At 40.0% G+C, this 27,585-nt stretch overlaps 1 protein-coding gene across 3 annotated transcripts; it reads right to left on the reverse strand.

Annotated features, from left to right (window-relative positions):
- Positions 1–25,926, reverse strand: SPG21 (SPG21 abhydrolase domain containing, maspardin). 3 transcript variants are annotated; one of them, XM_082449928.1, is made up of 9 exons: positions 25,655–25,926; positions 21,781–21,867; positions 18,362–18,523; positions 8,919–8,999; positions 7,880–8,025; positions 5,810–5,918; positions 5,031–5,138; positions 2,210–2,350; positions 1–707 (listed from the first exon to the last, which is right to left on the reverse strand). In XM_082449928.1, the coding sequence occupies exons 2-9, from the start codon at positions 21,841–21,843 to the stop codon at positions 591–593; spliced, it is 927 nt and encodes a 308-aa protein (XP_082306054.1). In that variant the 5' UTR covers positions 21,844–21,867; positions 25,655–25,926; the 3' UTR covers positions 1–590. The 3 variants fall into 3 exon arrangements, with proteins under 3 accessions (XP_082306054.1, XP_082306055.1, XP_082306056.1); XM_082449929.1 differs by having other exon boundaries at positions 25,777–25,907; XM_082449930.1 differs by having other exon boundaries at positions 25,591–25,726.
- Between the last annotated feature and the right edge of the window lie 1,659 nt (positions 25,927–27,585).

A 27,585-nucleotide genomic window follows, 5' to 3' on the forward strand; every position in this document is an offset into this window, starting at 1 on the left:
TCACTCAAATTGAATTTTTATTTCCAAAGAAAGACTGTAATGGGTAGAAAGACAACAGCCAAAACTGAAAACAATTTGCTTAACTGGAAATTAGAAGTAGTTCATTTGCAGGAGAGCAAACAGTGGGTGACAGCCTTGGCACTCTGATAAGTTACAACCAAGAAAGCATAAAAATAACCAATGTCCTTCTGATACACAATGTGGATGTGCAGCATTTACAGCAAATAACAGAAAGAATGAAAGGAAGAAAAGAAAGGAAAAAATCCAGAGAATCCCCAAATTCAGAAACTAACATTCACTTAACACAGTGGTGAAGACTTTTTTTGGTAGCAAAATTTTCACAATTCTTAAAATGGGAATCTTCAAAAGTACTTCTTTAAGTTCAAAAGCTAAAAAAACTGAAGAGGGAATAGTTACACTGGCTTAGAAGAGCTGCCGCCTGTCACGAAGATGACAATCAGTCCTAGTTCCAAACACAGTGATAACCGGTGAACCTGACGAACCGAAGAGAGTGGCCGACTGGTGGGCACTGATGTCACTGATTGTACGAACACACTGGATCCCTCATCACTAACAGCCAACGCTAACAGCTACTGCTCCTCCTGACTGATGCCAAGGTTGCCTTTCTGCACCTCGAGTTCCTCAGCACTGACCATCGATGGGTCAATAGCCGCATATTTGGTTCCGTGGAATTGCAGCAAATGTATCTGCAGAAATGCAGAATAATTATTTTAAATATCACTGTCGTGTATTAATGGTTTCTAGTTCTAAAATTACAGAGTACTGGGGGAATGGGCAAGATAAGCTCAGGGAGTTAAAAGGTACAAACTACTATGTATAAAATAAGCTATAAGAATATAGTGTACAGCACAGGGAATATAGCCAATACTTTATAGTAACTTTAAATGGAGTATAATCTATAAAAATGTTGAATCACTATATAGAACACCTGAAACTAATATTGTAAATCAACTATACCTCAATAAAAATAAATATATACACTAAAAAATTAGAGTAATACATACTAATTAGAAAAATTAGAAAACAGAAAAGTCAAAAAATTTTTAAAAACCACAATTTGGGGACTTCCCTGGCAATGCAGTGGTTAAGAATCCGCCTGCCAATGCAGGGGACATGGGTTCAAGCCCTGGTCCGGGAAGATCCCACATGCTGTGGAGCAACTAAGCCTGTGCACCACAACTACTGCGCCTGTGCTCCAGAGCCTGCAAGCCACAACCACTAAACCCATGTGCCACAAATACTGAAGCCTGCGTGCCTAGAGCCTGTGCTCTGCAACAAGAGAAGCCACCTCAATGAGAAGCCCACGCATCACAATGAAGAGTAGCCCCTGCTTGCTGCAACTAGAGAAAGCCCGTGTGCAGCAATGAAGACCCAACGCAGCCAAAAGAAAGAAAAAAAAAAAACAAACCAAAACCACAATTTGGGATCTTTGTTCCTCACTTAATATGTAACCAGTCTTTCCAGGTAACTACAAATTGTTATTAACATCTTAAATTGCCACGTGCTTCTTCACTAGTAGGTGTTTACCCTTCCCCTCTGCTGCTACGAATCAGGTCCTACCCATCCTCTGCTGTTCTAACACCGTAATGACTATCTCTGGGAATCAAGTTTTTTTTGTATTTATGATCCTCTCCTCAGGATCTGTTGCCACACGTGGACAACAGGATCAAAGAACGTGACTGGTTTTTTAAGGCTCTTGATACTACTTGCCAAATTGCAAAGCAACCATTTCTCACCACTATTCTAATATCCATTTAGGCAAGTATTAGAAGAAGTGGTGTTTACTTGTTTGTGTGGTGTGTTTTAATGCATAAAATTAGACCAAGAAGTCACTTCATGGGATTCAGATCGACTCGATTTAAGTCTGGTATCCTGCTCTGGCTGAATTCATTGCATCCAGGAGCCAAGGTCCCATCGTACCAAACGGCTGCTTCACTGTGTGAGTTCAGGCCTGTGGTTCTTAGAAAAGGGATAGTGGGCAGAGAGTCCCCAGGCGTCTCTAATATGCTTGAATTCTCCTGTAAGTTATTAATGTAGACCACCTTTATCAAGTCAATGCTTCATTCCTACAGAGAATTCTGTAGTTCTCTTACTCGACCACCAAAAAAAAAAAAAAAAAAAAAAAGCTTTATGTTTCAAACCATAGACTCTGGGTTCAAAGTGCTCTGGGTTCCAACCTAGGACCTACCTGTACATAGAGATTCACCTCTGCGCTTCTGCACAGGTATGGGAAATTGCCTCCTGTTTTCAGGTGAGCCCTCCGGGCATTAGGATACAGTTTGTACATTTCTTCTTTAGCTTCAGTTGAAAGTGCACTCTGGTCAAACACCTTTAAAAGAACATGAGGCCCAAACTGTTATTTCAATGTGTTCTTTTCACATTCAGCAAAGTGCCCCCCACAACCAAGCATTCCTTTCAAGAGACATGGCTGAACCCTTCTAGAGCCTGGGCCACCCCACCCCCTCTTGCTCATCCCTGGTGACTCTAACTCCAATGTAAAACATTAACAGATTTTACTGCCAAATGTCTCTTGCATTGTTTAGGGGAAAAAATTCTACCATGAATTTCCTTTGTCCTCAAACATAGTTAACTAAATTAACAATATTAATAGCAATCTTTTTTTTTTTTTTTTTTTGGGCTACGTTGGGTCTTCGTTGCTGCGTGTGGGCCTTCTCTAGTTGTGGCGAGCGGGAGCTACTCTTTGTTGTGGTGCGCGGGCTTCTCATTGTGGTGGCTTCTCTTGTGGAGCACGGGCTCTAGGCGCATGGGCTTCAGGAGTTGTGGCTTCCCGGCTCTAGAGCACAGGCTCAGGAGTTGTGGTGCACGGGCTTAGCTGCTCCGTGTCATGTGGGATCTTCCCGGACCAGGGCTCGAACCCACGTCCCCTGCATTGGCAGGCGGATTCTTAACCATTGAGCCACCAGGGAAGTCCTGCGAACAATCATTGAAAATACCAATTTCAAAAAGATCACGAAACCCTAAAAGAACTTATTATTAATTTGAAAACAGTTATAGGGACTTCCCTGGTGGCACAGTGGTTAAGAATCCGCCTGCCAATGCAGGGGACACGGGTTCAAGCCCTGGCCTGGGAAGATCCCACATGCCGCAGAGCAACTAAGCCCATGCGCCACAACTACTGAGCCTGTGCTCTAGAGCCCGCAAGCCACAACTACTGAAGCCCACGTGCCTAGAGCCTGTGCTCCACAACAAGAGAAGCCACTGCAATGAGAAGCCCACACACTGCAACAAAGAGTAGCCCCTGCTTGCCACAACAATGAAGACCCAATGCAGCCATAAAAAACTAAATAAATAAATTTATAAAAAAAAGAAAGTTTTTTTTAAAAAATAGAAACAGTTATACAAGTAGCATATGCTCAGTGAAAAAGAATTCAAAAAAATTTTTTTATAGTATAAGATGAGAAGTCCACACCCTTTTCTGGGGGAGCCACTGTTAGAAGTTTGGAATATATGACTCTAGAATCTTTCAGTACTCATACAAATTTATGTTTATGCACATGCAACAAATTATTCAAAGTAATAATTTTTTAAAAGAAACAAAAAAACCCATGAAAATAAAAATAGGTGTATCTCCACCTTGCTAAAACTTGCAGACAGTTTTAAGTGACCATGTACCCAAGTGGTGAACACAACTTTGAAAGGGCAGGCAGAGCAAATGCACTGCGAGGACCATGTATTTCACTGAGAGTGTTGAAAAGCTTGCTCTGTGTCATGGTAAATGTTGGACTGTAGGAATTATAGTGGAGAATGATAAGTTATTGTACATGTTTGTAATGGATAATTTCCTGATAAAAATCAGTTCTTAAAAATACCATGTTACTTGCATTTAGGAATAAATCCATTATGAGACAGAACAGTTATATGATTAAAATAAAAAGTCAAAGCCACAGTGAGATACCACTTCACAACCATTAGGGTGGCTACTATCAAAAAAAACCAGAAAATAACAAGTGTTGGAGAGGATATGGAGAAATTGGAAACCTTATGCATTGGTAGTGGGAATGTAAAATGGTACAGCCCCTGTGGAAGGCGATAAGGCAGTTCCTCCAAAAGTTAAATATAGAATTACCAAATGATTCAGCATTTCTACTTCTAGGTATGCACTACCCAAAAGAATTGAAAGCAGGAACTCAAATGGGTATTTGTACACCAATGTTTGCAACAGCCAAAAGGTGGAAACAACTCAAATGTCTGTCAGGAGATGAGAAGATAAACAAGAGGTGGTATATACGTACAACGGAGTATAATTCAGCTGTAAAAGGGAATGACACTGTAACATGGATGAACCTTGAAAACATTATGCTAAGTAAGTGAAACAAGCCAGATACAAAAGGATAATTATATGATTCCACTTGTATGAGGTACCTAGAATAGGCAAATTCGTAGAGACAAAAAGTAAGATAAAGGTTACTAATAGGGACTGGGGGGGATGGGGAATTATTGTTTAATGGGTACAGAGTTTCAGTTTGGGATGATGGAAAGTTCTGGAGATGGGTAACAGTGGCAGTTGGACCACACTGTAAATGTACTTAATGCCACTGCTCTTTACACTTAAAAGTGGTTTAAATGGTGAATTTTGTTATGTATATTTCACTACAATTAAAAAATATATAAGAAGCAAGTTTTTGTGTTAGACTTTATGGAATTCTTGATTCTCTGCACTCATGAGGCACCTTCACTTTACTGCCCAGATTTGTAATTTAGGCTAAAGAGCAATATCTGTTGATGAGAATAGCAAAGCAAACCAAAATGGGTAAGGACTACCATGTTTGTTTAAATTTACTTTGATTTCAATGGTGTTATTCCTGCCAGAAAAAATACAGGATAAACAATAAAAGATTATTTTGGATTTAAGAAAGCTGTGGGGTAAAAAAAAGAAAATCCAAGGCAGTATTTGAAGAGGCACACTGAAAAATCATAAAATAATTATAAGGTGGATCTTGACATATACATATAGAAAAGGCAAAGCATCTATTTTACTTAAAACTTACGTCCATGATGGTCACAGGGATGTCCCGAATTTTATGAGGTTCCACATAAGAATTTTGACAATTCAGGGTAAGTCTTGAAGCCAGTTCACTCTGCCCCAAACTTTCCAGCTGCAGAAAGAAACAAAGGTGAATTTTTTTAAAATTAATTTCGTTTTTCACATTTACATTAAATCCACAGATAATACCTGTGCTCAGAAAGGTGGTATTATGTGTGGTGGGGCCAGTATGGCCACCACTGAGGAAACACAGTGTATTTGAGACCATAACTGGGTCTTGCAAGTGGTGACATTTTTCTATTCTGGGCACCTGGCCTTCCACAGCCCTCTACCTGAGCCGACTCTTCCACCAGGTGCCTGTGGGCACCAAGCCAATTCCAGCAGCTCAAAGAGGACAGATAGACATTTAAGTAGAGGCCTCTGAAGAAAAACGTCTATCCCAGTAGTTCCTAAATGCAAGTCCACAGACCTGCTCCATCACACTTACCTGGGGAGGTGGAAGAGGAGTGAGGTAAAAACACAGATTCCCAGCGCCCTCGGCCAGGGATTCTAGTTCAATGGTCTGGTGTGAGGCCTTAGAATCTGTATTTTTAAAAGCTCCCCCAAGTGATTCTGATGAATTACTTAGCAGCAGGAATATCTGTCTGGATGTAGTAAAGTTAATATGGAAGAATGCTTAACAAATACCTCTAGTACACAGTGAGACAGGTATTTCTTCAGGAACCAAGCAGACATGAAAATTCCGAGTACAAGGTGTCCCCACCCCAAGGCCATGATCCTTACCCTGTCCACCATGAAATCAATGGCATCAGCCATCATAGGGTCCACTGGGCCAGATGAAAAGTTTCCAAGAACTATTTTTTTGAGCATAAATGATGGCATCAGCCAAAAGCTGTTAAAAAAAAAAAAGACCTGATAATTTAAATTTCCAAGACTACACATAAATGGCAAATATTCATTCAACACTGAAGCTTCGTATTAGCTAGGTACTTGGGACCTAGAGATTAAAAAAGACCTAGTCCCTTCCTTTAAAGAGCTAGTTTTGAAGCATCTAGTTTTTGTATACATTTTCTCAAGAGTTATGGTTTAATATGATCCAACTTTTGGGGATTTGGAATAATTATAAGCAATATTTCAAAATGCCTTTACAGAGGTAGACATTCTGATGATTCCAAGATTTTATTTTCTATTTGGTCTTATTTCCAATGGCTAACCTATTTGCGGTAAACTGAACACTTACCATATCAACCTTCAGGTTTATATCACCTCTTGATTAAAGATAGATTTCAAAATAGGAAAATCAGAGTTATTATACCTCCTATTGCTACTACTGGGTTCAACTGGGCTAATTCAAGGCAATTCAATCTTTATGTATTTCTATATGTGATCTGTCATGAGTATTTACTCCACTAATTACACTGAGAGGCATTATACAGGGTAAACATGAATTTCTCTACCCTATGCTGAAAATGACTTATAAAAGGTGTAGCCCAGGGACTTCCCTGGTGGTCCAATGGTTAAGACTCCATGCTTCCAATGCAGGGCACGTGGGTTCGATCCCTGGTTGGGGAACTAAGATCCCACAGGCCACGGCCAAAAAAAAAAACACAAAAAACACGTGCAGACCACCTTCTGATGCATATTCTCAGTGGGCTTCCCTCACAAGGACCAGACAGCCATCTTTCAGTCACCTTCAGTGATCTTTCTAAGTTCTCTGCCCCACAGCTCCTTATCTTCTAAAGGTGATGCTGCCTAGGTGTGCCCTGTAGAGGGTGCCTCCTCTTGGCTCTGTTTGCCCCTGCAGCCTCTGTGTGGCACAGAGTAAGCACTCAGACATTTGATAAAAAGTAGCTGATATGCAAGAGCACGAACGAAGTGGGGGAAGTCTTGGCTTCTGACAATTAAAACAACATGAAAAATCATCAAAAATAATCAATGACTTAGTGCATCATCTGGACATGAAGTATCTGTGTGTGATGTATACAAGAAATTGCTGCATGAATGCTGAGTAAACAACTGAGAAAATATCAGGAGAAATATTTTAAAAATCAGAGTGAATGCTGAGTAGATGTGAAAACCATGAAAACAATGTTTACCTAGAACATTATGTGAAAACCAATCTGATCACACAGGTAGGTTTAGTTACTAGGCTGCTTTTTGGGGTAGAGCCTAGCCTTGCTAGCAATGAAAGAAATATCATGAAGTCAGCTTTAAGGTACCATTAGACATCTATCAAGTTAATTAAAATGATAAAATCAATAAAGGGATGGCTCAGAGGAAACAGGTACCCCACTAGTTGCCCCGCAAAGCATTCCACCATTTCCATCTTTCTAAAAAGCAGACTAACATTGTAAAAGTGTCAAGATGTGCAGAACATCTGCTGACAGACTAAATGCTCTAATCTCTCCCTTTTGGGGAACATATCTCAAGAAAATAACCCAGAAAGGGAAGGAACAAAAGTAATTTATACAAAGATTTACAGTAGAACATGATGAAAAATTGGGAGAAGCTAAAGGCCTTAAAAAACTATAACAGGACTGTGTACACAAAATACTAAGTGGAGCAAGCAGAACACAGTATCAGTTACATATGCACTAAACTGTAAAGGCATGTGAACGTATAGTAAACAAAGCTAGACAATGATTTAGAGTAATGGAAACAACTGAATTTAGAAGTCTTTCAATTCTTTTCTTTTCCAAAGGTGATTGTTTCTAATTTTAAAAGCCAGGGTGGTTTCAAAAGACACAAGTATACATGGCCCCTCCCTCCCTAATGCATCGAAAAACCAAAAGCCAACATTTTCAAAATTCCACTGAAAATAAAAAAATGTTGGCTGAATGTTTACATTCTTACCTGTTTGCAGTCCATGTTTGGTTAAAGATAGAAGTGTCACTGAAGGAATTGCAGAGGATGAGAGAATGGACTCTGGGAGATTTGTGAGTGTATTCAGCAAACTTCTGGGCCAAAAAGCCTCCCAAAGAAGCCCCAAAGAGATGAACCTAATTGGAAACAAACACAAGGATCCTAAAAACAATGATCAATCTTGAAGTATCAAAAAAAATTGTTTTAATTATCACCAACTACAGAATACAATGTCATCACCAGTCATTAGACTGAAATATTTACAGCAGTTAGAAATTTAGGAAATATTGTATTTAAATGCAGTGTCTACACCCTGTCAAAAAATACAACTGTGTATATAAATTACACAAGTTAAAAAATATTATTCATAGATTACATTAGAAAATTAAACTACTTTGTAGTTTCTGTTTAAGAAAACTATGATTCAGTAATTCCACTCCTAGGCATGTACCCAAGAGAACTGAAAACATCTGTCTACACAAAAACTTGTATAAGAATGTTCATAGCAACATTACTCATAATAGCTAACCAATGGAAACAAACCAAATGATGAATGGATAAATAAAATGTGTTATATCCATACAATGGGATATTACTTGACAATAAAAAGGAATGAAATATTGATATAATCTGCAACATTGATGAACCCTGAAAATGTTACGCTAAGTGAAAATAGCCAGTCACAAAAGACCACAAATTACATCATTCCATTACATAAAATATCCAAAATAGGCAAATCCATAGAAACAGGGCTCCAGCCATGGAGGAAGAGTGGGGAGTGACTGCTAAGTATGGGGTTTCTTTCTGGGGTGGAAAAATGTTCAAAAATTGACTGTGGTGATGGTTGTACATACTGTGAATATATTAAAAACCAGTGAATTATACACTTTAAAAGGGTAAACTGTATGGTATGTGAATTCTATCTCAAAAGAGCTGTTATTAAAAAATAAAAGACAACACCAGACTTAATAATGTATCAATAAATGTTGCATTAAAATCACACGTGAGTAATTAGTTTCAAGGGACTCACTTTATCCAACTGTAAATGGTCTAAAAGTTTTCTGAATCCATCACAGAATTCAAGATGGTCCCAATAAACTGGATACTGCAACTAGAATAATAACAATAAATTTAAAATTTATTTTAAAAACTGTAGAGGTAAAATACAACTCATATATATCTGAAAAATTTAGGACTTTCATAATAGCATTTCTCATTTGCCTAATCTCTGCTCCTTATTCAAAATATGTGGAAAATAAGCTCTCATCTTATCCTAAACTTCAAAATTCACATTTTATCTAATAGAACAATTTAAAAAATAAAAATAAAAAAGCACACTTTAGTGATATTATGTACACAACAATTTTAATTCACATCAATTTCCTTTCCAAATAGCTAAGAAACTCTGAGGTTCAAGGATGAACAGAGCAGAACCCATTCAAATAAAGAAATTCTGTTTTCCCTTTAAACCAATTTCATTCTGAATTATGGCTCAGGAGAACTAGAAATAAAATCTGTTCTAAGGAGAGTTTCCTCTCTTTTTGGCAGCATTTCTTTAAGGGAATATTCAATAAAATTGTTCCTCTACTTTTAATGACTTAGTCATTCTATCTGATTTCTTGTAGTACTTTTGTTTGTGACCAAAAATTTCAGATGCTTGACCCTAAGTAGCCTATTAATGTTGACAATAATGAAGAAAAAGAAACACAAGTCCTCAATTCCTTTCTAGGAGACTCACGCTTGTCATCTAAGAGTTCCCCTCTCTTTAATACATGTAAAACCCATCTTAAAGGCTTGCTGTTTTAAGCACTTAGATTCATTTTGCCATTGACAAATCACTGGGATAGATACTGCCATGTAAATTATGGGATAATTTCAGATATGATGTAATATGTTACTTTTACTATTAAAATTCCACTTGTGGATAGGATTCCACTTTTCTGAGGCAGGATGGAGAACAGACTCTCCCTAGCTGTAAATTTGAGAATTTGAGTCAGATGACAGCCTAAAAGAAAGGAGATGACATTTTTATGAATCCTTTAATTTAAAAATGCCTGTGCCTTATGGAGTGTAGCAGAGCTGAGGTGTCAAGCACGGCCATTTCACACTAGAAACTCTGGCTTGAAGTGCTAGGTGGAAGGCCTCTGCATGCAGGACTTTATGAGCAAGTGAGACTAGAAGCACAAAGGGAAAAAAAAAAAGCTGGAGACAAGATGGTGGAGTAGAAGGACTTGAGCTCACCTCCTCTCATGAAAACACCAAAATCACAACTAACTGCTGACAAAAAAAACTTGAGCCTACCAAAAAAGATATTCTATACCCAAAGACAAAGAAGCCATAACAAGACGCCTGAGGAACAGAGATCACAAACACAGAAAATTAGACAAAATGAGATGCAGAGAAATATGTTCCAGATGAAAGAACAAGACAAAACCCCAGAAGAACAACTAAGTGAAGTGGAGATAGGCAAGCTACCTGAAAAAGAATTCAGAGTAATGATAGTAAAGATGACCTAAGATCTCAGTAAAAGAATGGAGGCACAGATCGAGAAGATACAAGAAATGTTTAAGAAAGAGCTAGAAGCTTTAAAGAACAAACAGATGAACAATACAACTGAAATGAAAAATAGAATAGAAGGAATCGATAGCAGAATAAATGAGACAAAAGAACGAATAAGTGAGCTGTAAGACAGGTTGGTGGAAATCACTGCTGCAGAACAGAATAAAGAAAAAAGAATGAAAAGAAATAAGGACAGTCTGAGAGACCACTGGGACAACATTAAACGCACCAACATTCACATTATAGGGGTCCCAGAAGAAGAGGGAGAGAAAGGGCCTGAAAAAATATTTGCAGAGATAATAGCCAAAAACTTCCCTAACATGGGAAAGGAAACACTCAAGTCCAGAGAGTTCCATATAGGATAAACCCAAGGAGGAACACACCAAGAAACGTATTAATCAAATTTATAAAAATTAAAGACAAAGAGAAGATATTAAAAGCAACAATTCATATACAAGGACTCCCCATACGGTTATCAGCTGATTTTACAGCAGAAACTCTGCAGACCAGAAGGGAGTGGCACAATATATTTAAAGTGATGCAACCAAGAATACTCTACACAGCAAGGCTCTCGCTCAGATTCGATGGAGAAATCAAAAGCTTTATGGACAAGCAAAAGCTAAAAGAATTCAGCACCGCCAAACCTGCTTTACAACAAATGCTAAAGGAACTTCTCTAGATGGGAAAGAAAGGCCACAGCTAGAAACAAGAAAATTACAAACGGGAAAGCTCACCAGTAAAGGCAAACATACAGTAAAGGTAGGAAATCATCCACACACAAATATGATATCAAAACCAGCAATCATGGGACTTCCCTGGTGGTCCAGTGGGTAAGACTCTGTGCTCCCAATGCAGGAGGCCCGGGTTCGATCCCTAGTTGGGGAACTAGATCCTGCATGCATGCCGCAACTAAAAGCATGCTGCAACTAAGAGTCCGCATGCTGCAACTAAGAAGTCTGCATGCTGCAACTAAGAAGTCCGCATGCTGCAACTAAAAGATCCTGTATGCTGCAACAAAGATCCCGCGTGCTGCAACTAAGACCCAGCACAGCCAAAATAAATAAATAAATAAACAGACAGACAGATAGATAACACCAGCAATCGTGAGAAGAGAGTACAAATGCAGGATGTTAGAAATGCATTTGAAATTAAGAGACCAGCACTTAAAACAATCTTGTATATATAGACTGCTATAACAAAACCTCATGGTAACTGCAAACCAAAAATCTACAATAGATACACACACAAAAAAGAAGCAGCAATCCAAACAAAACACTAAACATAGTCATCAAATCACAAGAGAAGAGAACAAAACGGGAAGGGAAGAAAAAAGACCTACAAAAACAAATCCAAAACAATTAACAAAACAGCAATAAGAGCATACATATTGATAATTACCTTAAATGTAAATGGATTAAATGCTCCAACCAAAAGACATAGACTGGCTGAATGGATACAAAAACAAGACCCATATATATGCTGTCTACAAGAGACCCACTTCAGACCTAGGGACACATACAGACTGAAAGTGAGGGGATGGAAAAAGGTATTCCATGCAAATGGAAATCAAAAGAAAGCTGGAGTAGCAATTCTCATATCAGACAAAATAGACTTTAAAATAAAGACTGTTACAAGAGACAAAGAAGGACACTGCATAATGATCAAGGGATCAATCCAAGAAAAAGATATAACAATTGTAAATATATATGCACCCAAGATAGGAGCACCTCAATATATAGGCAAATGCTAACAGCCATAAAAGGAGAAATCAACAGTAACACGATAATAGTGGGGGACTTTAACACCCCACTTACATCAATGGACAGAACATCCAGATAGAAAATCAAGTAAGGAAATACAAGGCTTAAATGACACATTAGAGCAAATGAACTTAATTGATATTTATAGAACATTCCATCTGAAAGCAGAATATACATTCTTCTCAAGTGCACATGGCACATTCTCCAGGACAGATTACATGCTGGGCCACAAAGCAAGCCTTGGCAAATTTAAGAAAACTAAAATCATATCAAGCATCTTCTCCAACCACAATGCTATGAGATTAGAAATCAACTACAAGAAAAAAAACTGAAAAACACAAACACATGGAAGCTAAACAATATGTTACTAAACAATCAATGGATTGCTGAAAAAAATCAAAGAAGAAATCAAAAAATACCTAGAGATAAAAGAAAATGAAGACACGATGATCCAAAACCGATGGGATGCACCAAAAACAGTTTTATGAGGGAAGTTCATAGCAATACAATCTGATCTCAGGAAACAAGAAAAATCTCAAATAAACAACCTAACCTTACACCTAAAGCAACTAGAGAATGCAAAACAAACAAAACCCAAAGTTAGTAGAAGGAAAGAAATCATAAAAATCAGAGCAGAAATAAATGAAATAGAGATGAAGAAAACAATAGGAAAGATCAATGAAACTAAAAGCTGGTTCTTTGAAAGGATAAACAAAATTGATAAACCTTTAGCCAGACTCATCAAGAAAAAAAGGGAGGGCTTCCCTGGTGGTGCAGTGGTTAAGAATCTGCCTGCCAATGCAGGCGACACGGGTTCGAGCCCTGGTCCGGGAAGATCCCACATGCCGAGGAGCAACTAAGCCCGTGCGCCACAATTACTGAGCCTGTGCGCCACAACTACAGAGCCTGTGTGCCGCAACTACTGAAGCCCATACACCTAGAGCCTGTGCTCCGCAACAAGAGAAGCCACTGCAATGGGAAGCCCACGCACCGCAACGAAGAGTAGCCCCCACTTGCTGCAACTAGAGAAAGCCCGCGTGCAGCAACAAAGACCCAACACAGCCAAAAATAAAAATAAAATAAATTTAAAAAAACAAAAAAAAAAAGAAAAATGGGAGAGGGCTCAAATCAATAAAATTAGAAATGAAAAAGAAGAAGTTACAATGGACACCACAGAAATACTAAGGATAATAAGAGACTACTACAAGCAACTCTATGCCAATAAAATGGACAATCTAGAAGAAGTGGACAAATTCTTAGAAAGGTACAATCTTCCAAGACTGAACCAGGAAGAAATAGAAAATATGAACAGACCTATCACAAGTACTAAAATTGAAACTGTGATTAAAAAACTTCCAACAAACAAAAGTCCAGGACCAGATGGCTTCACAGGCGAATTCTATCAAGCATTTAGACAAGAGTTAACACCTATCCTTCTGAAACTATTCCAAAAAACTGCAGAGGAAGGAACACTCCCAAACTCATTCTATGAGAACACCATCACCCTGATACCAAAACCAGACAAAGATACCACAAAAATAGAAAGAAACCAGTATCACTGATGAACATAGATGCAAAAATCCTCAAAAAAAATAATAGCAAACTGAATCCAACAATACATTAAAAGGATAATACACCATGATCAAGTGGGATGCAAGCCTTTTTCAATATCCACAAATCAATCAGTGTGATACACCACATTAACAAACTGAAGAATAAAAACCATATGATCATCTAATAGATGCAGAAAAAGCTCTTGACAAAACTCAACACCCATTTATTATAAAAACTCTCCAGAAAGTAGGCATAGAGGGAACCCACCTCAACATAATAAAGGCCATATATGACAAACCCAGAGCTAACATCATACTCAACGGTGAAAAGCTGAAAGCATTTTCTCTAGGATCAGGAACAAGACGAGGATGTCCACTCTTGCCACTTTTATTCAACATAGTTTTGGAATTCCTAGCCATGGGAATTAGAGAAGTAAAAGAAATAAAAGGAATCCAAATTGGAAAAGAAGTAAAACTGACACCGTTTGCAGATGACGCGATACTATACACAGAAAATCCTAAAGATGCTACCATAAAACTACTAGAGCTCATCAATGAATTCGGTAAAGTTGCAGGATACCAAATTAATACACAGAAATCTGTTGCATTTCTATACATTAACAATGAAAGATCAGAAAGAGAAATTAAAGAAACAATCCCATTTACCAATGCATCAAAAAGAATAAAATATCTAGGAATAAACCTGCCTAAGGAGGCAAAAGACCTATACTCTGAAAACTATAAGACGCTGATGAAAGAAATTGAAGATGACACAAACAAATTGAAAGATAGACTATGTTCTTGGATTAGAAGAATCAATATTGTCAAAATGACTATACTACTCAAGGCAATCTACAGATTCAATGCAATCTCTATTAAATTACCAATGGCATATTTCACAGAACTAGAACAAAAAAATTTAAAAATTTGTATGGAAACACAAAAGACCCAAATAGCCAAAGCAATCCTGAGAAAGAAAAATGGAGCTGGAGGAACCGGGCTCCCTGATTTCAGACTATATTACAAAGCTACAGTAATCAAAACAGTATGGTACTGGCACAAAAACAGAAATATAGATCAGTGGAACAGGACAGAAAGCCCAGAAATAAACCCACGTGCCTATGGTCAATTAATCTATGACAAAGGAGACAAGAATATACAATGGAGAAATGGCGCTGGGAAAACTGGACAGCTACGTGTAAAAGAATGAAACTAGAACATTCTCTAACACCATACACAAAAATAAACTCAAAATAGATTAAAGACCTAAATGAAGACTGGATACTGTAAAACTCTCAGAGGAAAACATAGGCAGAACACTCTGACATAAATCACAGCAGTATCTTTTTGGATCCACCATCTAGAGTAATGAAAATAAAAATAAAAATAAACAAATGGGACCTAATTAAACTTAAAAGCTTTTGCACAGCAAAGGAAACCATAAACAAAATGAAAAGACAACCCACAGAATGGGAGAAAATATTTGCCAATGAAGCAGCTGACAAGGGATTAATCTCCAAAATATGCAAACAGCTCATGCAGCTCAATATTAAAAAACAAACAACCTGATTGAAAAATAGGCAGAAAACCTGAATAGACATTTCTCCAAAGAAGACATACAGATTGCCAAAAAGCACATTAAAAGATGCTCAACACTGCTAATTATTAGAGAAATGCAAATCAAAACTACAATGAGGTATCACCTCACATGAGTCAGAATGGCCATCATCAAAAAGTCTACAAACAATAAATGCTAAAGAGGGTGTGGAGAAAAGAGAACCCTCCTACACTGTTGGTGGGAATGTAAATTGGCACAACCACTGTGGAGAACACTATGGAGGTTCCTTAAAAAACTAAGAACTACCATTTGATCCAGCAATCTCACTCCTGGGCATATATCCAGAAAAAATCATAATTCGAAATGATACATGCACTCCAATGTTCAGTGCAACACTATTTACAACAGCCAAGACATGGAAGCAACCTAAATGTCCATCGAGAGGAATGGATAAAGAAGATGTGGTACATATATACAATGGAATACTACTCAGCCATAAAAACGAATGAAATAATGCCATTTGCAGCATCATGGATGGACCTAGGGATTATCATACTAAGTGAAGTAAGTCAGACAGAGAAAGACAAATATCATAGGATTACACTTATATGTGGAATTTAAAAAAATGATACAAATGAACTTATTTACAAAACAGAAACAGACTCACAGACTTCGAAAACAAACTTATCGTTACCAAAGGGGAATGGTGGGGGAGGGATGAATTAGAAGTTTGGGATTTATTTTTATATATATATATATATATATATATATATATATATATATATATATATATATATATAGTAGTGTTACTATATATAAAATAGATAATCAATAAGAACCTACTGTATAGCTCAGGAAACTCTACTCAATATTCTCTAATAACCTATATGGGAAAACAATCTGAAAAAGAATGGATATATGTATATGTATAACTGAATCACTTTGCTGTACACCTGAAACTAACACAACATTGTAAATTGACTATAATGTAAAATAATATAAATATAAATATAAATATAAAATAAAAATTAAATTTAAAAAATCTGTGCCCTAGACAGGTGATAAAACTGTATATGCAAAAAAAAAACAAAAAACAAACAAACAAACAAAAAAAAAAACTGTATATGACTTGATACACACACACACAACTAAGTACAAGTAAAACTGGGAAATCTGAACAAGGCTGGTGGATTACATTAACATCAATATCTTGGTTGTGATATCCTACTACAGTTTTATAAAATGTTACTATTGGGAGAAACTGGGCAAAGTATATAAGGGATATCTCTCTATTATTTCTTACTGCATGTGAATCTATAATTATCTCAATAAATATGTAAATGAAAAGAGGATCCATGCATTTTAACTGCTAGGTATTTAACAAATACCTAGTAGATTTCAGAACCTCCTGGGGTTGGGCATTCTGATCAAATCTTAAGAAGGACAAAGTAATTTTGAAGACATTGCTGGCCTTTTTCTTGATTCATTATCTAGCTAAGAAATAGCGAAAGCCCGCATCAGGAAGCGAGAAGAAATATCCAGCCAGAAGGCAAGGCTATGTGCCCTGTCAGTTTGGAGTGATAACCGCACTGTTCGCTTTGGACAGCACTCTAAAGTGAGACACACACCCGGGAGCTGCTCAGGTTCCCCCTCCCTGGCTGATCAACAGTGACCACAAGGACAGAAAGTGTCACGACTTAGGCTGCAGCGGACTGGGAGGAGGGCGGTTACCACTCTGCTCTCCTGCAATGCTGTCCACTGAGAGGGATTACTGAACACCCAGAACAAGGGAGGATTATGTTGCAGGGATTCAAACACACCGTACGAGGAATGGTTAAAGAATCTGGAGAAATTTAGCTGCAGAAGAAAAGACCTGGGGGCGGAAGGCAGTAGGCCGCCGATAATAAGTAGTTTTTTCAAGAAAGAGAAGGGCTGTCTGGATGAAGAGGAATTGGATTTGTCTTGTATGACCCCAGTTAGTGGTAACCCCATTGGAATTTTCAGTTATCATCCAAGAGAAGAGATCTGGTCCACGTTTTCTCTCTTCTAGGCAGTAAATAAAATGTATACTAACGGCAGTACTCCCAAGGGGAGTACTGTTTACATGTTAACATTCCAGGTCCCAGAAACAACTGCTGGCTCCAAAGCCAGAGCCTCTCTTTCCAGGGGAAGTTAGGAAACCAACTTCCATTGTCCTGACCCGATCGAGGCACACCAAACACTCCACTGTGAGCAACAGTGCCTTCCTGGGAATTCCCTGGCAGTCCAGTGGTTAGGACTCTGCGCTTCTACTGCATGGGGCATGGGTTCAATCCCTGGTCAGGGAACTAAGATCCCGCTGCCACGCCTTGTGGCCAAAACAAAAACAAAAAAACAAACAGTGCCTTCCCACCTACGCCCACCTCCCAGAGAGGAAGCTTAGAGAATGATCAATGTGAAACTAGATTTGGACCGAACTCAGTGATAACGATTAGAAACAAAAAACTTAACCAAATGCAAAGGCTATGAGCTAATTAATGAGCCTCACCTCACTTGTCAAAGACTCACATTAAAGCAAGCTTTCAGTCCCCTGGATGTCAGCTGATCCCTCTGCTGCCCCCGAAGCAGTGATGTAATAAAAGGGGAGGGTAAATGGGGTCAGAAGACTGAGCTGGGCTCTCCCTCCATGGCCTACTGGCTGTGTGACCCTCGGTGATCACTAAAACGGTCCGGACCTCAGTCTCCTTATCTATAAACAAGGACAATGCTTCCTGCTGGTCAGACTTATTCAGAAAATGCACGTTCAAGCTGAGGGTAGAGAAGGCTTCCAATAGAGGTTTGTCCCCTCTGAGCCTCTGTACGCTGGTGAACCGCACCACCTTCCTTCAAAAAACTCCCTTTCACATTTTAACAAAAGAAAACAGTATCTTACCTCAATAAAAAACATGCCTATTACTACAGTTAATCAGAAACAGAAGCACACATGCACACACACACACACACACACACACAGAAAACCAGAAAATGTGGACTTGAATTTTAATCCTGAATCAATAATACTTACAGCTATAACCCGGTAACCCCATCCAGTCAAAGCCAAAATCTGCCGGAAAAATACATCAGCAGTTCCGCTGACGGGAGGGAGAAATATGAGAGGACACCTGATATTTCTGGGGCCGGCATCGTAGAGCGACCAGATCTTACTGTCGTCATCATCCACAATAATCTGGAGGGAAAATTATAAGAAAAAAAATGAAAAACCTCATGGATTGGGTTTTATATAGTTATTTCAGCACTATAATTTCACTGACAATTTTAATACCACTGCCTTGGTTGTTACAAGCTAATGCGGGGATCACACCAGACTAGCACATATGAAAAACGGCTCTGGGGCTTCCCTGGTGGCGCAGTGGTTGAGAGTCTGCCTGCCAATGCAGGGGACACGGGTTCGAGCCCTGGTCTGGGAGGATCCCACATGCCGCGGAGCAACTAGGCCCGTGAGCCACAACTACTGAGCCTGCGCGTCTGGAGCCTGTGCTCCGCAACAAGAGAGGCCACGATAGTGAGAGGCCCGCGCACCGCGATGAAGAGTGGCCCCCGCTTGCCACAACTGGAGAAAGCCCTCAGACAGAAACGAAGACCCAACACAGCCAAAACTAACTAACTAACTAAATAAATAAATAATAAAAATAAAAGGAATTCCTTTAAAGAAAAAAAAAAAGTAAAAAAAAAAAAACGTCTTTGTCTCCTTTTCCTTCTTCAGTGCTGACATAGTCCACGGAACTGCTTTATACTTCTCCCAAGAGCTGTTTTTTCTATCAGTTTTGAATTTTCCTCCCCAGCCGTGATTATATGAAGTTTATTTTGTTTACCATTAAACAGTAAACTCTGTACATGGCATCTTATTTCTTCCCCATACTTCTCTGCCCGTGTGTGTGTGTGCACACACGCGGGCATGTGCGCGTGCGTGTGTGCACACAGGAGGAGGACAATTTACAGAGTCATTCTCGGGTGCTGGCCCAGAGGGCGGGCTGGGATCAGCAGGGTCAGTGTGTGACCAGGGGAGGTGAGGAGAAGAAAAGACTCCAGGCTCTGGGGAGAAACTGGGTAGAGATGGGACCTCTCAAGAGATGCTTCAGGAGCCTGATCTAGACCAAGCCTCTGAGGGGGAGACCTCTGCTAGAGAGGAGGGACGAGTCAGGTATAGGCATCTCTGTCCCCAGAGAATGTTTCAAACCATTCAGTCAGTGTGGGGAATGGCCTCAGGGAAAAACTGGCTTTTTGGTGAAAAGGGGGTAAGAAGGAGGAAGGTCATCAGAAACCTTCCTAATTTAGTGGTTCTTGACCCAACAAGGGAAACAGGTGAGCATTCCATGAGCTGAGACAAATCAGGTGTTTAGCACAGAGTTTGGCAGATATTGAGTGTTCAGTGTCAAGAGTGTTAGCTACAGTATGCACTGCATGATAGTTTAATTTTTGTTCTCTTTGGCTGACTTTTTGGTATTTGGAAAAGTACATTAACTGCTTGAACTTTTGCCAATGCAAATCAACACTTACCCTTTTTACATTAAAAAGTTCAAGGTTCTATTTTCTGAGAGCTCCTAGCTTGTAGTGCTGTGGGGCCCATGGTGTCAATGTGGGTGGCGGCACACTAACCGGGGTCACTGGCATCACTGGGAGCAGACCAACAGGGCAAAGTCCAGAGGGCCCTAACAAACACCTTCTGGACTCCCCCGGGTGACAATATACCTCATGATTATGTTTTTGCCCTTTGTATTTGCCACTCACATTTTTGCTTTTCCTGTTTCTTTTTGCTATGACTGTAGTAAAAAAACCTCAGTAACCTCTGACAGTGCATACAGTAAATTCCAACCTTATAGTAATAAAATTCATATAAGATATTCAGATCTCTGAAATGAAAATCTAGCACTACGAAATTTCAAGCAAACTTTTCATGACTTGTGGACCAAACTGACCAAAGGAGAAAATTACATCAATGAAACTACTACTTCCAAGAATATTTAGATAAGTTTGTGTTGTTTTGGGTCTGGTGATCAGCTTGCTGAGCGAGTCCCATCAAGAGGAGCTCACATGAATTACTTGAGGGGATGGGACAAGGCAGAGGGACTCTAGGGGCAATTCTCCTAGCATGGGCAGTTCCTGGGGTAGCAAGAAGAAAGGTGGGTTCCCTTTGGTAAGCTGCCAATTAGTTCTGGCTTTTTTTTTTTCTTTAAGGAATTTTTTCTTTTTTTAAAAAAGTTAATTTTTGGCTGTGTTGGGTCTTTGTTGCTGAGTGTGGGCTTTCTCTAGTTGCAGAGAGCGGGGGCTACTCTTTGTTGCAGTGCGCGGGCTTCTCATTGCCGTGGCTTCTCTTGTTGCGGAGCATGGGCTCTAGGCGCACGGGCCTCAGTAGTTGTGGCATGCAGGCTCAGTAGTTGTGGCACACAGACTTAGTTGCTCAGCGGCATGTGGGATCTTCCTGGACCAGGGATCGAACCCGTGTCCCCTACATTGGCAGGCGGATTCTTAACCGCTGTGCCACCAGGGAAGCCCAGTTCTGGCTTTGAAGCCAGATTAATTTGATTTTAATTCAAACTCGACTAGACTGTGTGACTTTAACATGTTAACCTCCATGAACCTCAGTTTTCCCATCTGCTAAGTGGGCACACCACTATCCACTTTGTTAAACTGTTGAAAGAATTAAATAAGATATTTGGGGACTTCCTACAACAGTGCCAGGTATATAGCAGGTATTCTGTCTATACTTGGAGACTGGATCTCAAATTTCTATATGAAGAGTAATTCTGTTACCAATTCAAACTTGCATGATACTTCCACAGCTATCTATCCTGATAAAATAATTACAACAGAGACATAGATGTTCTTCAGATCATAGTACTCTAATATTTCTGCAAGGGGATCAGCAAAGATTTTATTCTGACACAACTTCTGTCTAGTGTGATCCCCAAACATTTGGGATTAAATTGGGACTCAGAGTCAACAAACTTCAATATAAGTGTTTAGCGTTTTTAGACATCCCAGGCATATAAAGTTTCCAAAAGATGACTATGGCAGAATGAGTATATATCATGGCAAACAGAGGATCTATAATGTGACTCACTGTAAATCTTAGAGGAAAAGGAAAATGCTTTCTAATAGAATCTAACTGCACTTACTGTACAGTTGCAGTTGCTGTAAGCTTTCTACTAAACTATACAGAGGAGTACACATATTCCTGCTTGCTTGAATATGTAAAAACAATTATAAAATAATGAGTACAATTATTCTCACTTTTACTCTTGAATGAGTCTCAAAAGTTGATTGCACTTGACAGGGAAGGGGTGACCTTTAGGCTCTGCAACCCAGCCACAATACTTGGCAATAACCTTTACTCTCAAACACTACTAAGACATAACATCTAAATCACACATAAAAACAATTACAAGATTTTGCAAATAAGAGGTGTAGTAAAACCATACATACCTTTTTAAGGGGGACTGTACTTCTAAACCAGTTATAATCAGGAGAGACTTTAATCTCTCCCATGATTAGCTGAAATGGAGGTTAATCCTGAAATAAAAGCATGTGATGTTTCATGTCAAGAATTCATGTTTATATCAGCACTAAATGTAGAGTCTGGTCTAGCTCTACCAACAATACTTTAAAGGATAAAACTGAGGAAATGGGCTATTTCACCTTGTCGGCATATACTTAAACTACAGAAGACAATTTGGTGAAAACCTATAATCATGGAGTAGGAAGGGCCCCGAGAGAGAATTAGTCCAACCCTCTTAGTTCCTCCAGAAGAAGAATCTGGTCTAGAAAATTTTAATAACTTACCCAAGATCCCATGGCTATTGCAAAACCAGGACCAGACGCAGGACAGCCTTTTCTGACACCTGACTGTCTGTCCTAGTTAAATGATTCCAAATGCAGTAGCATAACCTATCTTTTGACAAAATCTTAAGAATCTATGTTAATAAAGATATTCCTGTCTGATAGAATTCTAGAGAACAGTCCACACTAGAAAAAGGAGTTAATGTAAGCCTGCTTCCTCATAAATTCATAAAATGCCACAAATCTCACTCTAGGGGAACATAGCTTCAGAAACTCACACATAGTTTTTAATGCAAAATACAGGAAAACTTGCTGTTCATATGGATGTGGTTAAAAGTGATATAATGTACCCTGAAAGATCCATGATAAGATGCCAGAATAGACCTGAAGGCACAATAACTAGCAACAAAACAAAACATGTGCCTTTAGAAAAAATGTGTGGTCTTCTGTTGTGAGATTAGTGATTTCCAGCTTTTATAGCTCTGTGACGTTGGAAAAGTCACTGACCCTTTTGGGGCTGTTTTCTCATCTGTGACTATTTCACCGCTCTCTCTCCAAAGCATAGAACAGTGCTTGGTACACAGCAGGCATTATCTATTGACTAAATAAATGACTATATCCTAAGCAGGCCAAACTAGGCAATCTTAGAGTCCCTTTTAACCCGGGTACCTACGAGCTTTCCATTAGCTGGGCATCTTCAACTTAAAGGCTACCCCTCTTTGCTCAGGGATCTGTGTTGTGTTGTAACAGGAACCTGAAAATTATAGTTGTTGCAGATTCTTATTGCCCAATGAAGAACTTCCACCCATCAGTTTGGAAGGATTCAAATGCTTGTTTGCATCATGTCCTCTACCCCAGCACAAGCCTGGGTTTTCCTAGCAGGGCTAGGATGAGTTTGAGACCCTAGGACTTAACTCCTGGGCTGACTCTGAACTGCCATTTTAGAGGGGCTTCTCTGGACTGGTCAGGAGCTGGGGATTCTAAAACCAACAAATCTTCCTCCTTGGCCTTCCAAATCTTCTCCCTCAAGAACACAGGGCACTGAGCAATCTCAACTGCTACCTCTAACCTTGGGGGTTACTAAACTGAACCCCAAGGAGATGGTAAATGTAGACATCCAATATTAAACTAGGTTTACAACCTTGACACTGTAATAATGGTCTCTTCTCTCAAGGCTAGGATGGTACTTAGAAAAGTTTATTAAAATCTTAAGTGACTCTAAAATATCAAGAAAATTATCAGCCAGTCTTATGCTGAAAATCAGTGTGCACAGATGTAGTTCTTATTCATACTGAAATAAAGAAAATCATTCTTTGCATATTCATTTTCTCTTAACAAATATTAACATGTTAAAAAATTGAAGCCGTTTGAACTACAGCCTTTCTCTAAGCTGGTCACTGCTTTTAATTGAAAGCAACTAGCCCATATAGTTAATTCCAGAATATTTTCTACCTGGACAGACTTGAAATATTCCTATATCATCTACATATTGCCTAATGGAGACATTTTCTAGTATTGCAATACTATAAACAATCACTATTCTACAGGAGGAAATATCAAAAACATTGTTTAGAAAAAAAACCCTACTCAACAGATTTATAAAACACTTTAGCTAATTAAAGCCAGAAAGTATGCTTCTAGATTCACCAAACTTGGGATAAAATAAAGTATTCATAGTTTGAATCAGTTGCAATCTACAAACCAAACTACCATACACATACACACATCATTCCCAGGCACACACATTCACTGTCATCCACTTCTTCCCTCAGCAGTAAGTAGAAAGATGTTCCTCACCACAATCCTCAGTATTATCCACTACCACCCAATATTATAATATTTTGTAACTAATCTTGCTGGATGGAGAGATTCCACCCAACTGTGACTAAATTTTTGTAGAGGCAAGTGATTTTAACACTTGTGCTAGTTTGGCAGTACATGAAAGCTAAGATAGATACCAAATGTTGCATCTGACCAACTGACGTTTAAGTGAAAAAAAAAAAAAAAAAAACTGCTCCAAAGGGAAAGCAGCTGTGAGTGGTATGAAAAGGAAGTTTGTTCTCCCAGCTCTCTTTCATCCACTTCAGGGGAATACTTTTCCAAGTCACAAGGGGAACATTCTGCATAGGGCAGAAAAAAAAAAAAAAAGGTTCACTGAGACTGTAACTCAACTGGTCAGTATTAAATAAGAAAGAATGTGGACCACGAACTCAATGCTGATTTGATCTCTCACAATTCTTCACAAAAACAAAAGCACCTGTTCATGTTGCTGGGAAAAGGGCTGCAGGAATTTTGCCTTAATCCTGCCTAAGGAAACCCCTCCTCAGGGAGTACTCTGGACACCGGGGCCTCTCTGGCCCTTGTACTGCTTGACAATTAAACTGCTAGTTCTGAGTGTGCACCAAGAATTACGTGCACTTATCCCTCAAGGTTTCAGCAGAACCAGCCAGTTTACAGCCCACTTATCCCCCAGGGTTTCAACAGACCCTGCCAATTTACAGTCAGTGAAATTGCCTTCACAAATGTTTGTCATCTAACCAGTTTAACTAGTCAGATGTTTTCTTATCCTTTATCTCAATCATACGATCTTCGTATGGACAATCTGTGATTATTATTAACACCAGCAATAACGAAATATTAGAACCTGAGAGTCTCTGGGCAATGCCATTGGCTTTTTAACGCAAGCCTCCATACCTCACCACACCAGTACAGAGCTATTCTTTTTTTAGGTTTCCTCAGGGGAAGATTTACCCCTCCTTTCTTCAGAAACTTATTCCATTATCTTCTAAACCTCATGGGAGGAAAAGCTGACTACTTGACATTTCGACGGTGACACCTCATCTTGTACTCTTAGTATAAAAGCTTTTGGAAATTTGCACACAGCTATGCTATCACCCCTCAGTCTCTTGAAGCTTTATGCCAACAGGAGCTGGAACACTGTAGGTGGAGACAAAGAAGCAGCATAAATGCAGAACTTATGACTCCCTAGGGAAAGTGAGACAGCCTAGCCCTACTTTCCTCATGCCTCCTTCACAAGCCTCACACCTGGCCCGTACTCAGCAATGACAAAGGCATTTATCACTTTCAGGCTGAGGTGCAATCTCCAAAATAACTAGTCTGCTCAGAGTTCTTAAAAGTTTACAGGAAAAACATGTTCCTGGGCTGCAGCACTGTAGCCCCAAAATGGTATTACAGTTGTATGCCCAGGTCAAGCGCCCCACTGCCCACCCCAGGCGACCCACACACAGACCTCCACCTTCTCCCAGTCCCACTGATGACAGCTACACAAAGGCAGGGGCACAGGCACACCAATCACCCCCGTGAACTCAGACTCGACCTCAGACACACACAGGGACATGCAATCACGTGCATGGTCACATGAACCGACCCACTCAGGGCCACACTCACAAAGTCACACCGACAGAGGCAGCCGCGCACACTGCAAACCATACTCACCTGCAGCCACAAACGCGTCACACACCCACATCCCCCGCTTCCCAGGGCCTCGCCCACCCCTCACCTGCCGTGGCCGCCCCCAGGTCCCTTTCCCTCCTCCCCAAGGCGGCTCTTCCCTCCACTACGGGTGCGGGCCTGGGAAGCTGCTGGGCCCGGGTCGGGGCCGGCGGCTTGAGCGCTCAGTACCCGCAAGCGCTGTGGACCTTGGGGGAGCGCTGGAGGGCCGGCCTCCGAGGGGCGGGGAGCGCAGCCAAGCGAGCCTCGGCCACCGCCCTCCCTCCTCCCGAAGCGTTCGCGCAGCTGGCTCGAGCCTCGCGTTTCCGGGTTCGGAGGGGCGGGGCCACGCCGCGAGGAAGGGGTGGAGCTGCGTGACTACGGCGGTCACCATGGCGACGGGGCGGGTTGGACCACAGGGTGAGACTCCGGCGCTCTATGTACATCCTGCCGGGTGCGGAGTCGGCATCCGCTCTGGCGGTGGCGGCGGGCGCGGGGAGGAGGTCCGAGGAGCCTCTGGGTCAGCTCTAGGTCACCCATGTGACGTGAACACCTAGGGAGAGGTCGTGGGGCTGGAAGAAAGGGGCGCCTGACCCTTGAGATCTGCCTCCGCCTGCAGTTCGCGCCCTCTCGGAGGAAGCAGATGCCGACCTTTTCTCTCCGCCGTGTAAAGCTTTGCGGGGATCCCTTTGGGTTACAGGCTTTGATGAACAGGGCTTTGTATATTCTCTTTTCTTGGCAAGATTTTTTTCCTTTGGCACAGCTACAGACGCCCTCCCTAATCCTCCACTGTAACGCCCCCACCTCCCTTCCCAGACTTGTGCTGAGGTCCTGGGGATTTCGGGGAACAGCTCCCACTGAGCCTCCAGCTCCTTCATCACTTTCCCTTAAAGGAATAGAGAATATTAATCTATTTATAATCATTTTTCTTAAGATGTTGCAGAGGTCATGACTCTCTTTTTCAGTAAAATATTTGGAGGTATGAAAAGGCTGAATAACATGTAAATTTCCTTGTTGTAAGTTTTTTAGTGATCCTTCAACAAGATCCTGCTGAAAATGCCTCTCCCTAATCTGTGTTAGGGAAAACTTGTACCCTATTAAAGGCCTTTGCCTTTACCCTGGCAACTGTTTTGGGGATTAAGGTCAGGGGAGAATCCAAGTAAACTGCATCCTAAGTCATCACCTCTGCCCTCCTGCTCAGGAGCCTTGGTTCCCAGTCTAGAACTTGGGCAAATCCCAAACGAATTTCCCAAGAGTACAGTAACATATCCGCCTTTTTTCCCCCCAAATCACCTTTTTGGAATTTTGAGTCAGTAACAGAAAATGGTCTTCTATTATAAGCACCACATTGGTACTATATAGGGAATGTTTTTGTGGAAGATTTTTAACTTTGGGACTTTTTCTAAAAAACTTGGAGAGGTTTAATGAATGGAATACCTGGCAAATCACTGGTTGTATTTATGTAAAATCCATTATGGGTACTCATTACATTGTTTATCTGTCTCCCCCAGTGGGCTGGGAGCTTTAATTTAGAGCAAAGTGAACAGAGTGATTTAACCAGTGCCTTAGCTATTATGACCTGGTTCATAATAAGTACTAAATGTGTATTGAATGAACTAATTAGCAAATAAAGAAATCTATCTGCTTGTATTCCTAAAGCTGTGTTCCTTATATCCCATACTCCCAGACCTCACTTGAGTATCAGCCCTTAAGAGACATGAACTATGGATGTGCCCAAATGTATTAGAAGTCCTTTTTCTGTTAGTTTGGTAATAATAATTTTTAACTTGACTGTTGATAATGGAAAACTATTTCATTATGTAGATACGTTTTGTTATATGTATACTTTTATTAAAAGATCAAACCCAAAATAATGAATGTTTTTTTTCCCTTAGAAAAAGAACCCATGGTCATGTTTGGATCTTCAGTCGGTCCATAACACATAGCAAGCACATTGTCCATTCCCTAATCTGAACAAGAAACATTTAGTATCTGTGAATT

Source organism: Balaenoptera physalus (assembly GCF_965194825.1).
Source record: "Balaenoptera physalus genome assembly, chromosome: 2".
NCBI classification, from domain to species: Eukaryota; Metazoa; Chordata; class Mammalia; order Artiodactyla; family Balaenopteridae; genus Balaenoptera; species Balaenoptera physalus.

Coding starts and splice junctions, on each gene's coding strand:
- SPG21 (XM_082449928.1), bottom strand. CDS start 21,843: ATGGGAGAGATTAAAGTCTCTCCTGATTATAACTGGTTTAGAAGTACA. Junction 9,000..18,361: donor GGGGTTACCGGGTTATAGCT/GTAAGTATTATT, acceptor TTATTATTCTAG/TTGCAGTATCCAGTTTATTG. Junction 8,026..8,918: donor ACCATTTACAGTTGGATAAA/GTGAGTCCCTTG, acceptor GTTTCCAATTAG/GTTCATCTCTTTGGGGCTTC.